The sequence below is a fragment of the Aegilops tauschii genome, chromosome 5 (genome assembly GCF_002575655.3).
Source record: "Aegilops tauschii subsp. strangulata cultivar AL8/78 chromosome 5, Aet v6.0, whole genome shotgun sequence".
NCBI lineage: Eukaryota > Viridiplantae > Streptophyta > Magnoliopsida > Poales > Poaceae > Aegilops > Aegilops tauschii.
In genome coordinates this window covers 549,438,950-549,453,837 of record NC_053039.3, presented here as the reverse complement: position 1 = coordinate 549,453,837, position 14,888 = coordinate 549,438,950, and the positions used below count along the sequence as shown (strand labels likewise).

General features: G+C 46.8%; 1 protein-coding gene across 1 annotated transcript; it reads left to right on the top strand.

The window, feature by feature from the left end:
- The first annotated feature begins 5,317 nt into the window (after nt 1–5,317).
- On the top strand, nt 5,318–11,931 carry LOC109751747 (DEAD-box ATP-dependent RNA helicase 3, chloroplastic). Its single transcript, XM_020310631.4, has 10 exons — nt 5,318–5,741; nt 6,639–6,772; nt 6,867–7,278; nt 7,933–8,031; nt 8,502–8,726; nt 9,280–9,657; nt 9,997–10,140; nt 10,326–10,421; nt 10,612–10,994; nt 11,416–11,931. The coding sequence occupies exons 1-10, from the start codon at nt 5,367–5,369 to the stop codon at nt 11,483–11,485; spliced, it is 2,316 nt and encodes a 771-aa protein (XP_020166220.1). The 5' UTR covers nt 5,318–5,366; the 3' UTR covers nt 11,486–11,931.
- Nucleotides 11,932–14,888: the final 2,957 nt, after the last annotated feature.

The window sequence follows — 14,888 nt, the reverse complement described above, 5'->3', positions numbered from 1 at the left end:
CCTTGGCCGCTTTCTCCTCGGCCTCGACTAGCGCCTTCTTAAGGGCTGCCACCTCGGTCGTGGCCCCTAATAAAGTTTATGACACTTTAGTCCAGTTGAACTATTCATTTTTTGAAATATACCTACAGGTTACTGCATACCTTGGTTATCCTCCAGCTGCTTCTTCACGAGGCCGAGCTCCTCCTCGGCCCGCTCCAGTTTCTGCTTCAGTCCGGAGACCTCCGCAGCATGAGCAGTGGCATCCTTAAGCGATACCTGATTATTCACATAGACAATTCATGTTAGACTCCTGCGATATTTCTTCTCGATCCTCTGTTCGGCTTTTCTTCACGAACACCAAACAGAGCATCAGGGGCTACTGTCTATACTGTGATATTTTTTACAATCACTTACCTCAAAGCCCGTTAGAAGGCTAGTGCAGGCTTCGGTCAGTCCGCCTTTGACGAACTGAACCTTCTCTATCACCGTGTCCATAAGGACACGATGTTCATCCACAATAGAGGCGCCTTGTAGCGCCTCCAGCAGATTATCCGGCGCCTCTGGTTGGACAGAGGTCACCGGTGGTACAGGCACATTCCCTCCTTCAAGGGAATGCCGTTCGCTGGACCATGGAGCCGTGTAGATCTCCGGAATGGTATCCGGCTGAGGTCCAAAGGGAACTCGGGCCCCGTCACCAGTTCCCATGGGGACTTTTTTCCCCACATGTCCAGCGGCCGAAAAATCATCCTGGGGCGTCACCCCGATGATCTCCGGAATCTCCCCCCGGCCTAGGAAAGTCTTTTTGGACACCACCTCGTCATCACCCTTGGGTGAGACGGAATGAGCAGGTGGCGGAGATGTGCTAGCCCTCTCCTTCGAGCCCAGCGAATCCTCAGTCGAGGACTGCGGGGAGCCATCGCGTGCCGGACTGCAGTAACAAGGCTTACAATATATCAGTACTACAAACCAGGAAGGCCATACGGTTGCGGATTCTGGTACTTACGAAGCGGCTCGAGGCTTGGTCCGGCGAGGTCGCTCCGGACTGCTTTCAATGTCCCACACGGAGTTATCCACTTGGGAGCCTTTAACCCTCTTAGGCGCTTTCGCCTCCGGATCCTGGGGGGCCGCCCTCTTCTTCCTCCCCACCTCAGGTGGGGAATCGTTTTCTTCTTCCTCCTCTTCATCGTCGTCATCGGACGAAGAGGAAGTCTCGTCCTCGGACGACATATCCGGAGCGCCTTTTTGGCAGGGGCCTTTCTTGGCCCCTTTGGCCGCTTTCTTGGCCGTCTTCTCTGGCACATCATACGGCGCCAAAAACAACATCTTCGTCAGAAGTGGGAATTCTTCCTCCTCAGGAAGCAGAGCTGGACAGTTAATCTGCTCTGCCACCTCGATCCAGGCCTGGTAAAGTAGGTGGAGGAACTCAGTGCCCATCCTCAAAATATGCCGTTGAAGGGTGTACCTCGAAAACACTAAAGACTTACCGAATTGGCCTGGCGCTTTGAGCTAAGCCCGCGATTTCCAGATGCCTTCGTGCATTGTGCCGAAGAGCCCTCGCAGCGTCTGGTGCTCGACGGGGTCGTAGTCCCACAAATAGCAAGCCCGGCGTTGGCACGGAAGGATCCAGCGAATGAGCATAACTTGGATCACATTCACGAGCTTGATCTTTTTGGTTATCATGTTCTGGACGCATGTCTGCAGCCCAGTTATCTCGTCTAAGGATCCCCAGGTCAGGCCCTTCTCTTGCCAGGAAGTGAGCCGCATCGGAACTCCGGATCGGAATTCAGGGGCTGCTGCCCAATCGGCGTCACACGGCTCGGTGATGTAAAACCCCTGACTGCCATCCCTTCACCGTCTCCGCGAAGGAGCCTTCGGGCCAGGTGACATTGGGCATTTTGCCCACCATGGCGCCTCCGCACTCTGCTTGTTGACCGCTCACCACCTTCGGTTTCACATTGAAGGTCTTCAGCCATAGGCCGAAGTGAGGCGGGATACGGAGAAAGGCTTCGCACACAATGATAAATGCTGAGATGTTGAGTATAAAAATGGGGGCCAGATCGTGGAAGTCCAACCCATAGTAAAACATCAATCCTCGGACAAATGGATGAAGGGGGAATCCCAGCCCGCGGACGAAGTGTGTGAGAAACACAACCCTCTCATGGGGCTCGGGGGTAGGGACGATTTGCCCTTTTGCCAGGAGTCGGTGAGCAATCTCCTTGGCTAGATAGCCAGCCTCCTGAAGCCCCGCGATGTCCTTCTTCTTAACGGAGGAGGCCATCCACTTGCCTCCAGCTCCGGATCCGGACATGATTAGAGTGTCTTCTCGAACAAGGAAAAGCTAAAGCTTGGGCGCTAGGGCTCGAGGACGGAAGGACTGAAGATGAGGAAGGGTGTGGGTAAAGGGAGAGTATCCTTATCCCCTTATAGAGGTCACGAATATCAAGCGCCTCCCCGCTCGTCCTAAAAACTCGCCTGTTCCCAAGGGCTGTATAAACGGCACGGTTGAGTTACCCATGCCCGCATTGATGAGAATCCCGCAATAAGGGGGCACGATCTCTGTTTCGACAAGACGTGCCAATAGCAACCGCGTCTCGAAACGTGGGATGGCAGAAGAAAAACGGTTCGAAATTATGACCGGACAGACGTGATGTCGTGTTGAAGGGAAGCTGTCAACAGATTAGATTCGTGCAAATATTCTCTCTGCGGTTGTGTATGGTGTATAACAGGTCCGGATACAATCATCACGTCCGAAGACTATCTTGGAGTTCGGAAAAGGGGAACCCGCCTTACAATACCGAATACAATCTGCGCGCTGGACTCCTCGTCATTGAAGCCAGGTTCAGGGGCTACTGAGGGAGTCCTGGACTAAGGGGTCCACGGGCGTCCGGCCTGTTATTCATTGGGCCGGACTGATGGGCTACAAAGACATGAAGGCCGAAGACTGTACCCGTGTCCGGATTGGACTCTACTTGGCGTGGAAGGCAAGCTTGGCGACCGAAGATTCCTTCTTATGTAACCGACTTCATGTAAACCCTAGATCCTCTCGGTGTCTATATAAACTGAAGGGGATAGTCCGGAAAGGACGGATACTCATTACCATATATACATAGGCTAGACTTCTAGGGTTTAGCCATTACGATCTCGTGGTAGATCAACTCTTGTAACACTCATATTCATCAAGATCAATCAAGCAGGAAGTAGGGTATTACCTCCTTAGAGAGGGCCCGAACCTGGGTAAACATCGTGTCCCCCGTCTGCTATTACCATCGATCCTAAACGCACAGTTCGGAACCCCCTACTCGAGATCCGCCGGTTTTGACACCGACAAGTACCGCACACAAGGGAGAAGACGTGGATATACAAGGAAGCGCCACAGTTGGTGGAGTATGGAGGATGGCCGTTGGGAGGTAGGAAAGCACCACGCGATAATGGCCGCGTGGCCGGCTGATGACGGGATGGAGCATCCCCGGCGTGATGGACTGGAGCAGGGCCGCAGCGATACGTGGAACAGGGTCGTGGATCCTAGCGGAGAAAATTGAGCCGACACGGTGGCTTGCGATATAGGCAGTGAGGTGGGTTGGGCGCAGGTGAGAGGAACAAGGGTGCGGTAGGGGCGGGATAGAGGAATTCGGGATAGATGAACGGAGCAAGGATTATGGTGGACGTGGCGTGAAGACTCGAAGGTTTTGGGACGAGGCAAATAATTATTTTCGTTTGAATATTTTAGCCATGGGATCGAACATGTATCCATGGCGCAGGGGTGGCCTGGCCAATGCTTCCTCGGACGTATGATAGGAAGTGTTTCCCTAACATAATATGTTACATTAACATAATGCACCCCAAAGCAAAAATGAGTCTACATCTTAATAAATGAAGGTTTGCATGATACAACACATATGTTACTTCCCACTATGAAGGTAGTAACATAGACTAGTGGCATATACTCCCCACTGTGACTAGCCTCAAAGAGTTTAGCAACTAAAGCCCACAATGTATAGGTGCCTTAATTTAATGATTTAATAACTAAACTCTTCCAAGCATTGGTGGACTTCTTTCGTTTAAGTGTTTTGACTAGGTTTACGCGCTTGGCATTGTTTCTCCTGGGTCACCAAACTCATCTCTCTCTTCTTAATTACCCTGTCACATCGGATTTTCGTATACATGGCAACCCTAACACATGTACAAGGTGGAGCATTTGGAAGGGACTTCAAAACATAGTCATTGCGAGAATTCTATATAGTCCATGATAAAACAATAACTCCCACACCGATTTGGGACTTTAACTTAGGATGAACCCCATCAACCAGTTTCTGAACAAACTTGTCCTACTCCTGGGTGGTAGGTTAAGAGTGTTAAGCTTCATGTACTAGCTAAGGCAATAAAAAAACCGAACTATGGGAGAGGGTCGGACATTATACTTGAACACTCCCTCTCACGTCTATGCTCCTTCGGAGTTTATGTCGTGGGCAGCGGAAGCGGGGGCAGGTCGCAATTGTTTATTGTGTTTACTAGGTTTTGAACCTTGAACTTCTCGGTTGCAAGTTTATGTCCCTAACCATTTCATCCATCAGTCCGAACTATGGGAGATCGGGAGAGCACGAGTTGCGCGTGCGAAGAAAGACCCTTAAGCCCTAATACCATGTTAAGCTTCATGCACTAGCCAACGCAAGCAAAAGTCCGAACTATGGGAGAGGGCCGGACATTATACTTCAGCAAAAGGTAATATGGATAGTATGCGATGATAATTCAACAAGTGGGCGATCTACGAACAAACCCTGTATCGATTCCTCATCGCCATAAAAACAACAGTTTGCACAACCTCGCCATCTACTCCTATGTTTCTTTTGAGGTTGTCATTGGTCAGAATCATCTGCGCTATCCAAGGACCACATAACAAAATCAACCTTCAATGGGATTTTTAGCTTCCAAATAATGTGTGATGAAAAGGCTGCCACCATTGATGATATTATAACACAATAGACCTAACCGAGTAAATTGACATCGATCTTCTGCAACGGGCCCAAGAGCACGACATCTTGCCACAACATTTACTCTATATACTCACAATGCACCGCTTGAGAGACATTCATACACACTTGTCCTAACCTAATCTGATGAGGATACTTCACAAAATATCAGAGAAGGAAGCATAGGGACAAGCTTGGCACACCCCTCTCACCACGGTGACAGCGGAGAACAGAGAGAGAAACAGAGGAAGGCGTTTCCTGTGAACGAGGAGGCTCCCCGTGGGCGAAAAACCCTGGCAAACCCCTCCGGCCTATCCACCCCGCCCCGGCCCGCCTATAAACCCTCCCCCCCTCCTATCCAGAGCCGAGCAGCCATCCGTTCCATTTCTTATCGCTTCCCTCCCCCGCCCCCTTCCCCCCATGGCTTCCCTCCTCACGCTCCCGTCCCTCTCCCTCTCCAGCCCCAGCGGCGGCGGCACCGCCGGGCTCGCGCCCGCGCTCCGGCTCCGCGCCGCCTTCCGCTGCTGGGCGCTCGGCCGCAGGTGGGCGGGCGCCGCCGCGGCCATCGCGTCGCCCAACTCCGTGCTCAGCGAGCACGCCTTCAAGCGCCTCGGGCTCGGCGGCGGCAGCGACGACGAGGATGAGGAGGGGTACGGGAGCGACCAGGAGGGGCCCGCCGTGGAGGGGCTGCAGCAGGGGGACGCGGATGAGCTCGCCATTTCCAGGCTCGGCCTCCCCGCCCAGCTGGTCGCCACCCTCGAGAAGCGCGGAATTACCCATCTCTTCCCCATCCAGGTGAGCTCAATTTCTGTCATGTTTTGGACCTGCTTAATTGTGTTGACGCTCAATTTCAGGGTCTGAGGCTGTTCACTGTTGGAGGGGAGTGGTGTCTGACAGTGTAGAATTCGGTGAATTCAGTTGGTCTTGTCGTAATTCGTGGTGCATACATAGGTTAGCTGGCTGTTAGGATGGGTGTGGTGTCTGTCAGTGCAGCATTTGGTGAATTCAGTTGGTACTGTTGTAATTCGTGGTGCATAGGCTTGGGAGGGGCTTGCACACGATAATTGGAGCCATACTGTTTTTACTTTTTTGTGTGGAAAGGAGACAGTAGTGGTGTCATAACAAAGTAGCTAAGTGCCAACACTAGAACCTAATACCATTTTTCCATAAACCCATAATTGATTACCCAAGCGACCATGTTGTAGTGTTGGCTGCACTTTGTAGTGAGATTTGACAGCGCCTATGTTGTAGCATTCCATTGTAAGTGTCAAACTGTACTATTCTCACAAATAGCACCCAATGTGGGCAATTGTCAGCTGGCGCAGGAGTTGGGGGCAGCTGTGCCATTTGTTCCCTTTTTTCGTGAACAGAATTAGCCTGTTCCATTTGTATTTCTAAGTCTAGGGAAGTTATGATAACACATTGTCTAAGTCATGCCCGTTAAGGAAATGCACAATGTAACAAGTAAAAAGATGATGTTAGTTGTATGAATTAGTTTTCCAACAAACTGTCATGTACTCCTTCCGTCTCATAATATAAGACGTTTTCGTATGCCCGTTTTAGCTTGCAAAAACATCTTATATTCTGGGATAGAAGGAGTACTTTGTAACACATGTTTTCACTGTGCTTGTTTTACTCCATATGAGGTGCTTATTTGCCTGGTCGTTTACTGATTTTTCTTGTTTCCTCCAGAGGGCTGTATTGATTCCAGCACTTGAGGGCCGTGACCTGATTGCAAGAGCAAAGACTGGAACTGGAAAGACGTTAGCCTTTGGTATACCCATGATCAAGCAAATAATCGAGCAGGACGAAGGGCGCACCCCTGGGTACCCATTTATCTTGTTTTGCATCTTCATGATGTCAGCATTAAAATCAGTTGGTAATTTACATTCCCTAACTATGTTTTTTCTCTTTTGGCAGGCGAGGTCGTATTCCTCGAGCTTTGGTCCTTGCACCCACTAGAGAACTGGCTAAACAAGTTGAGAAGGAAATTATGGAATCAGCACCAAAGCTTAGTACAGTGTGTGTTTATGGTGGTGTCTCGTATAATACCCAGCAGAATGCACTCTCCCGTGGTGTTGATGTTGTCGTAGGAACTCCAGGTCGCCTAATTGATTTGATAAACGGTGGAAGTCTTCAGTTGGGAGAAGTTAGGTATCTTGTCCTTGATGAGGCTGACCAGATGCTTGCAGTTGGGTTTGAGGAAGATGTGGAAACAATATTGCAACAGCTGCCAGCCGAACGACAAAGCATGCTTTTCTCTGCGACCATGCCTAGTTGGGTGAAGAAATTGTCTAGGCGGTACTTGAATAATCCTTTGACAATTGATTTGGTATGGCCTTCATGCTTTCACATTCATTTTCTTTTCTATTTTCCTGGGCCCTTAATTTTCTCTGGTTATTTTGCTGTTACTTGTTCGACAAAAGTAGACAATGAATCAGTATTATCTACTTAAGAGCATTCTTGTATTTATTGCATTATTATCTTGACTTAGGTATTCGTACATGTTAGTTGTTATGACCATGCTCTATGGTTCCTTCTTTAGTGTGCTATTCTGTGTAAATTCTGGGCAATAAACTTGCTATTTTGAAACATGTGACCCATGATTTTCTACTGTATATTAATTCTGTGAAGCTGTATGTGAGATTGAAGTGTTGGGTTTAATTCTTAGTCACGGTGCATGAATACAAACTTCAACAATGTGCTACCACTAGCTCTTCGAACTTAACAAAGGAGTTTTTGATGGATTTTACTGTTGCCATGTATTTGCTTACGCGAAGGCGGCCACTTGTAAAAATAAGAAAACGGTGGGAGATAAGAGACAACAAGACTGGTCTTAGAGTATTTTACTTACAGTTTTTTTAACGCAACATGCTACTCGCACTTGAAGATTTCTGTTGCTGCTTTGTGAGATATATGCTGCTATGCTTCAATATTCATTTTTTATGTCCTAATCAGTCATTTGGTCCCTCCATGTTTTAATTAGGTTGGCGATCAAGATGAAAAACTAGCTGAAGGAATCAAACTCTTTGCTATTCCACTCACAACGACTTCAAAGCGCACCATTCTTAGTGATCTCATTACGGTATGTTAATGCACTTTAATGATTTTTAGCTGATTCTTTTTGTTACCTTTCCTCTCTTTTGTTGTTTACTGCTCTATGTTCTATGTCTAACCCCTGGGCTGAGATACACAAAGCAGCTAGTTACGATGTGCATGATTTCTTTGATTAGCATTTACTTTTGTATGCTGACATTACTTTTTCTTGAATATAATTTATATTTTCCTTGAACTTCTATTTTTTTCATTCATTTAAGTTGCCGTGGGGCTGGATTTTTCTTTTACAATAATGGCAGTCTTGGTTTACCAGTTGCAAATAACAACTACTTTTGTGCTTTTGAGTTCTAAGGGAGCTGGACCTTTTAAAAGTCCACTTAAAGATTTGCTTGGACCTCTTTAGTGTTTTGAACGTTGGTAAATTAGATTTTCGATGATGTCCTAATTTGATCACTTTACATTTGTTAGTGCAATGTTACTCAAATCTTTTGTTGTCAGGTATATGCAAAGGGTGGGAAAACTATTGTTTTCACTCGGACAAAACGGGATGCAGACGAGGTATCATTGGCATTGACAACCAGTATTGCATCTGAGGCGCTTCACGGTGATATTTCACAACATCAGCGTGAGAGGACATTAAATGGTTTCCGCCAAGGGAAATTTACTGTTCTTGTGGCAACTGATGTTGCTTCTCGTGGTCTTGATATACCCAATGTTGATTTGGTGGGTTTGCAGCTCCTCTTCACTTTATCTGATTCTAGATACATATTTTTGTAAATCATCCAGCCTCTAACACTAACTCTTTGTGGTGTGGTTGTTGACTGCTAAATGTTTTCAAATTTACAGCATATACTATGTTTAACGACTTGTCACCAAATTATTGCTTTGTATATCTCTGAGAAAAAACAATTAGTGCAAATTCCAAGATATATACTGCACATTCTCTAGAACATTCAGTCTCACACACATGATATTATTTATGGTGCTAAAAAAATAAGTAAATAATCAAACATTTCAAGAACTTTGCCTTTGTTACACACTGAATTTGAATTCAAATACCGTCAGACACTTAAGTTCGGGATACCTTTGTTTTACATATAACTTTCATGCGTTTTATCACATCTCCATCTGGTCTCTTGCGTTAATCTTGCAATTCACGTGGTATTGTTTCTTATCAATTGCCGGTAGCATATTAAATTCATTTGAGCATTTTGCTGTCTCAAATGGATTATGGCAGATGCAGATTAATGAATGAGAGATATTTCTGTTAATGCAGATTATTCATTATGAGTTGCCAAATGACCCTGAGACTTTTGTTCATCGTTCTGGGCGCACTGGACGAGCAGGGAAAGCAGGGAATGCAATCTTAATGTTTACAACCAACCAGCGAAGGACAGTTAAATCACTTGAACGTGATGTTGGATGCAAATTTGAATTTATTGGCCCACCTACAATGGAAGAAGTCCTTGATTCATCTGCAGAGCATGTCATTGCTACTCTGCGAGGTGTGCACCCTGAGTCGATTCAATACTTTGTTCCAGCGGCTGAGAGACTAAGCCAAGAACTAGGACCTACCGCCCTTGCTTCTGCATTGGCACATCTGAGTGGATTTTCTCAGCCACCTTCTTCACGTTCCCTGATTAGCCATGAGCAGGTAAAAAGTGCCACAAGGAGATTACTCATATGCATGGTTTTTACATGAATTCCACCAATCCTAACTAATTTGCACAGTTAAGTAAGAAAACATTTTACCTGTTCCGCTATCATTATGATCCAGTTTTTCTTGCTTCAAACTTAGAATCGCCTTCTAGACTTCTGAATTTATCCAGTTGATACTAGTACAGTATACTACTAGTAGAGTTCTACTAGTACCCGAATTGCCTCTACCATGGTGGGTTATCCATAGCTTTGTTGTGCATTTGCCTTTTCTTGCAGTTTTCTCTTAAGCAAGACGCCTTCTTCAAATACTCTCATTAACTCTATTAAACTGCAGGGATCGGTGACATTACAACTTACCAGGGATCCGGCATATGCAAGAGGCTTCTTTTCTCCTAGATCTGTCACTGGTTTTCTGTCTGATGTCTCTCCATCTGCTGCTGATGCAGTTGGAAAAATATACCTAATAGCAGATGAGAGGGTGAGTCTTTTCTTCAGTATGTTGATCATTTGCTTCTGTGCATTTGTTCCTTTAGTAATATCATTTTCCTTTAGTGAAAGAAAGGTGCATGTATAGTAACTCAACCATCATTATGAGGCAGTCTCTTTTCTAGTATGTCCCTTCTTCAAATAACAATCTTTTGTACACATTGCCAACTGTACCAGGTCCAAGGAGCAGTATTTGATTTACCCGAGGAGATTGCAAAGGATCTGCTTACTATGGAACTGCCCGAAGGAAACACCTTGAGCAAAGTAACAAAGGTAGCTTTTGCATCTTCATCTTCTTAAGTTAATTATTATGGATATTCCGTGCACGAAAATATTGATGCTGGTTGTTATGAGCTAGGCTTGCACTACGCACATTATATAGTGCAGTACTTGTATTGTTTATATGTGATGCTGGTGGTTGTGAGCTAGTGTGGTGACTGTTTTTATTACTTCCTACTTGCAGCTGCCGGTGTTGCAAGATGATGGCCCTGCTACCGACTCTTACGGCCGATTCTCAAACTCGGACCGGGGTTCTAGGAACCGGCGGGGGTCGTCCAGGGGCGGTATGGGCGGCGGCTCAAGAGGCCGTGGTAGTTGGGACTCTGATGAAGGATTCCGTCGCGGTGGCAGGAGCTCTAGCAGACCTGACAACGATATTTGGTCAGATGATGACTTTTCAGGTGGTGGTGCAAGGAGATCAAACCGTTCGTCATCCCCCGGCGGCGGCCGCTCGTCCTATGGTGGGCGTGGAGGCTCATCATCCTTCGGTGACAGATCCTCCTCCTTTGGTGAACGCTCATCGTCATACGGTGGTCGTGGTGGCTCTTCCTTTGGAAGCAGGGACAGGTAAGCTTCACAGAATCACTCAAACAGCATCACAATCCGCTATTCAGATTCACACTTATCCATCTTTAGATGGTCCATTTGTATTTTGAATTGGCAAGTGCTGATCTTGATTCTTCTCCACCCATGATATTCTTTTCACCAAGTTGATGCAAGGTTTGGTACCTAATGGCTAATGTGATATACTGAAAGACTAGAACTAGACTACTTGTATCTAGTCACCATCAGCACATATGAACACCTGATGCTTTATACTGTACCTATTACCTAGTGCTGGTCAGTGGAAACTTGAAATTAGCTTGCTAAGTTTTGGCCTTGGTGCAGCTTACCTGAATCATGACCAAAACTTACTTTCACCTTTTCCTGAGTACAGAAGTAATACTGCTACTTTGTGAATCTAACACTCCACCATTTGCATGAGCAGAAGCTTCAGTGGCGCATGCTTCACATGTGGGCAATCAGGGCACAGAGCATCAGACTGCCCAAACAAGTAGATGGTCCAGACGACGTGCTGCTTGCCTGCCGCACTGCTCCGTTCGGGCCTCATCAGCTTTCGACAAGCGGCTGGACAAAGTTGAACACAATGGCAAGGAACATCGAAGGTCGGCCTCCCTTGGCGCGTTGATCTGATCTGCATATGCCCGATGAACGGCTGGCGTGCTAGATACTACAGTTTTTTGTGTGTGTCGTTTCACCGGGGAGATGATTTTTGGCACGCTGCTGACCCCGCCGATGGAGAGCCTGGCCTTCCGCTAAGTTATCCGTGTAATATCTAGGGGTTCTACAGAGACATACGCTTGTTTTAATTTTTTTGGTTTGCCGCTTGTCGGAGTCGGTGATAGAGTGTTAACAACAGCTACTACATGGGCCTTGTAAAGTTCTACAGAACCAAGAAAGCATTCAGAACTGTTACACGTCGATTAGAATTACTGCTGTGAAATGCGGAGATGTCAAACGAGTCTGAAGCCTTTGGTTGATACGTCAGAGCTTGTTTCAGACAGGTTTGTGTGGGTTGTTCGCTGCAGCTGGTGCTTTTGATCTCTGTGAGACGAGATGAGATGAACCTGTTAGGAAGGTATGAGTGTGTGTTTGGTCAATGTAGTGCAGGACGGGAGATTTGACGCCCTGTGAGACGCGTGCATGGCTGAGTTCAACATGGTTGGTTGAGGGTTGGTCAGTGAGGCCAAACTGCTAGACCTCAGAGGATTGCTTCGACTGATGCCCTGCTTACGGAGACGTGATCTGCGATACGCATACGTGCTATGGATGTGATGGAGTTGGACACGGTCGCGCCTGGTGATTAGTAGTATACGTACGTCAGGAAGACAGGAACGGTGTGTCGACGGGGTTGGAGTGGTTGGCAACTGTATCAGACTTTAGAGAAGGACGCCGGCCGAACCATATGACATCAGAGGTGCAGGTCTGAACCTGGGGATAAAAGGGGATCAGGTCACTTAGTCAGGTTTGGTGCTAATCTCATCATGACAAACACGATATTTTTCTCATGGGAATGGATATCGAGCATGCTATTGACCACCACGAGGAAGGAAAACCGTCTGTGAAACCAGTGGGTGGCCCGAACCAAAGCGCTGGTGTCTGAATCCGAAGGTGCGCGTGCAGCCGGCAAAGGCACGGCTGACGGAAGAACAGCGCACATGGATGCGTTCCACGCACAGAGCATTCCACCTGCAGATTCGCCATCCAAATCAAACGACGTTTCGACGTGAATACATTCGTGTCAAAAACACTCTTATATTATGAGATGAAGAGAGTGGTATCATATATATAACTAAACTACGGATCGGGACATCTCAGCGTTGCCTGAAAGTGACGATCAGAATACTGAGTATGTCAGCGGTATTAACTGCCGTCGACGTGGACAGGTGTGTAGTACGCGTTACATCGGAGAAGTAAGAGAGAGAGAGAGAGAGAGAGAGAGAGAGAGAGAGAGAGAGAGAGAGAGAGTTCGAAGAAAGCTACCGGTAATGGTTGCCAACATGGAAAATATCAAAAATGTGCTTCAGGTTACATCTTCAGGATTCGACGAGAAGTACTTGGGATTACCCACCCCAAATGGAAGAATGTCGAAAGGGAAGTTTCAAAATTTGCAAGTCAGGCTCACAAAACGTTTGTTCAATTTTGATGGCCACCCAACTCAAGCAGGCAAGGAAGTGTTGATCAGGGCGGTTGCTCAGTCTATTCCCACACACATAATGAGTGTCTTTAAACTCCCCTTTGAGGTGTGCGATGACTTGAATCGCATTGTCAGAAATTATTTTTGGGGTGCAGGGAAGGGGAAGAGGAAGACACTCTGGTTTTCATGGGAGAAGATTACTAGGCCAAAGTCACAAGGGGGCTTGGGATTCAAGGATTTCCGCTTATTCAACCAAGCTTTATTAGCCAGGCAAGCATGGCGTTTACTTGAACATCCAAATAGCTTGTGTGCTCGAGTGTTGAAGGCAAAATACTTTCCCAACGGCAACCTTGTTGATACAGTTTTTGCTACTAACCCGTCACCCACTGGCAAGCAATCTCGCATGGATTAGAGCTTTTGAAGAAGGGAATCGTTTGGAGAATTGGCAATGGAAAATCTGTCCGGATATGGAGAGATAGATGGGTTGCAAGGGAACCTACAGGGGGCCTAATCTCACGTAAGGGAAGGTGCAGACTTAAATGGGTTTCGTCCCTACTGGACATTCACGGAAACTGGGACATGGTGAAGATCACTCAGCATTTTCTGCCGGTCGACGTGATTTTGATTCAGAAAATAAGGCCTGCTCCTCGCTTGGGCGACGATTTTATTGCTTGGGCCCCGGAAAAAAGTGGTACATTCTCTGTGCGCAGTGCGTACAAAATGGCTAGCGATGAACTTGCAAACTCAGATTTGGCATCCACAAGCAGTAGAGCTGATGGAAGCCGAGATGGATGGAAAGATATATGGCGTTGCATGGTTCCCCCTAAAGTCCAATCTTTTGCATGGCGGTTGGCGTCAGATTCACTAGCAACATGGAAAAATAAGTTCAGAAGGTCATTGGAAGTTTCAGCATGCTGCCCGGTATGTGGACGTGAGGATGAGGATGCATTTCATGTTTTTTGCTCCTGCAACCATGCAGTGCGACTCTGGGAAGCCATGTCTGCAGTATGGAAATTGCCTAAGCTAAAGAGAATAAACAACACGGGACAAGATTGGCTATTCCATGTGCTATCTAGTATCAACGATGATACACGAAGTCGCTTGCTGATGCTATTCTGGAGAATTTGGTTCCTTCGGAATGAGATAGTCCACTCAAAACCACTGCCACCAATGGATGCCTCTGTTCATTTTTTGACAAGCTATCTAGCTTCACTGCAGGACTTACGGAACCCTATAGATTCGGGTAAGGGCAAGGCTCCTATCCAATACATGGGTAAACAGAAACAGCACACACATCATGATACGGTTCCCAGTTCGTGGACTCAACCAGCTATGGGAAGAGTTAAGCTTAATACAGATGGTTCTTTTGTTAATGGAATCGGGGGGGCTGGCATGATTCTTAGAGATCGTGCGGGATCAATCATCTTTAGCTCTTGCAGACACCTACACACGTGCACTGATGCACTGGAAGCAGAACTACTTGCAATAAAAGAGGGAATTTCTTCATCTTTACAATGGAGCAATTTACCCATTGATATAGAGTCAGATTGCTTGGAGGCCGTCTCAATGATTAAGGAAGGAGTAGCAAATAGATCGAAGTATGCATTCATTGTTAGAGAGATAATTCTTAGTATGGTAGAGAGAAATTCTTGTATTGCTCATACTCGTCGGAATTGTAACGGTCACTACGGGAATTAGTTAATTTGCCGTCAGGAGGCGTCTTTGCCGTCAGCTTTTCGTCGGGCAGACGGCAAAGAAAGGGT

Coding starts and splice junctions, on each gene's coding strand:
- LOC109751747 (XM_020310631.4), top strand. CDS start 5,367: ATGGCTTCCCTCCTCACGCTCCCGTCCCTCTCCCTCTCCAGCCCCAGC. Junction 8,032..8,501: donor TTCTTAGTGATCTCATTACG/GTATGTTAATGC, acceptor TTTTGTTGTCAG/GTATATGCAAAGGGTGGGAA. Junction 10,995..11,415: donor TCCTTTGGAAGCAGGGACAG/GTAAGCTTCACA, acceptor TTGCATGAGCAG/AAGCTTCAGTGGCGCATGCT.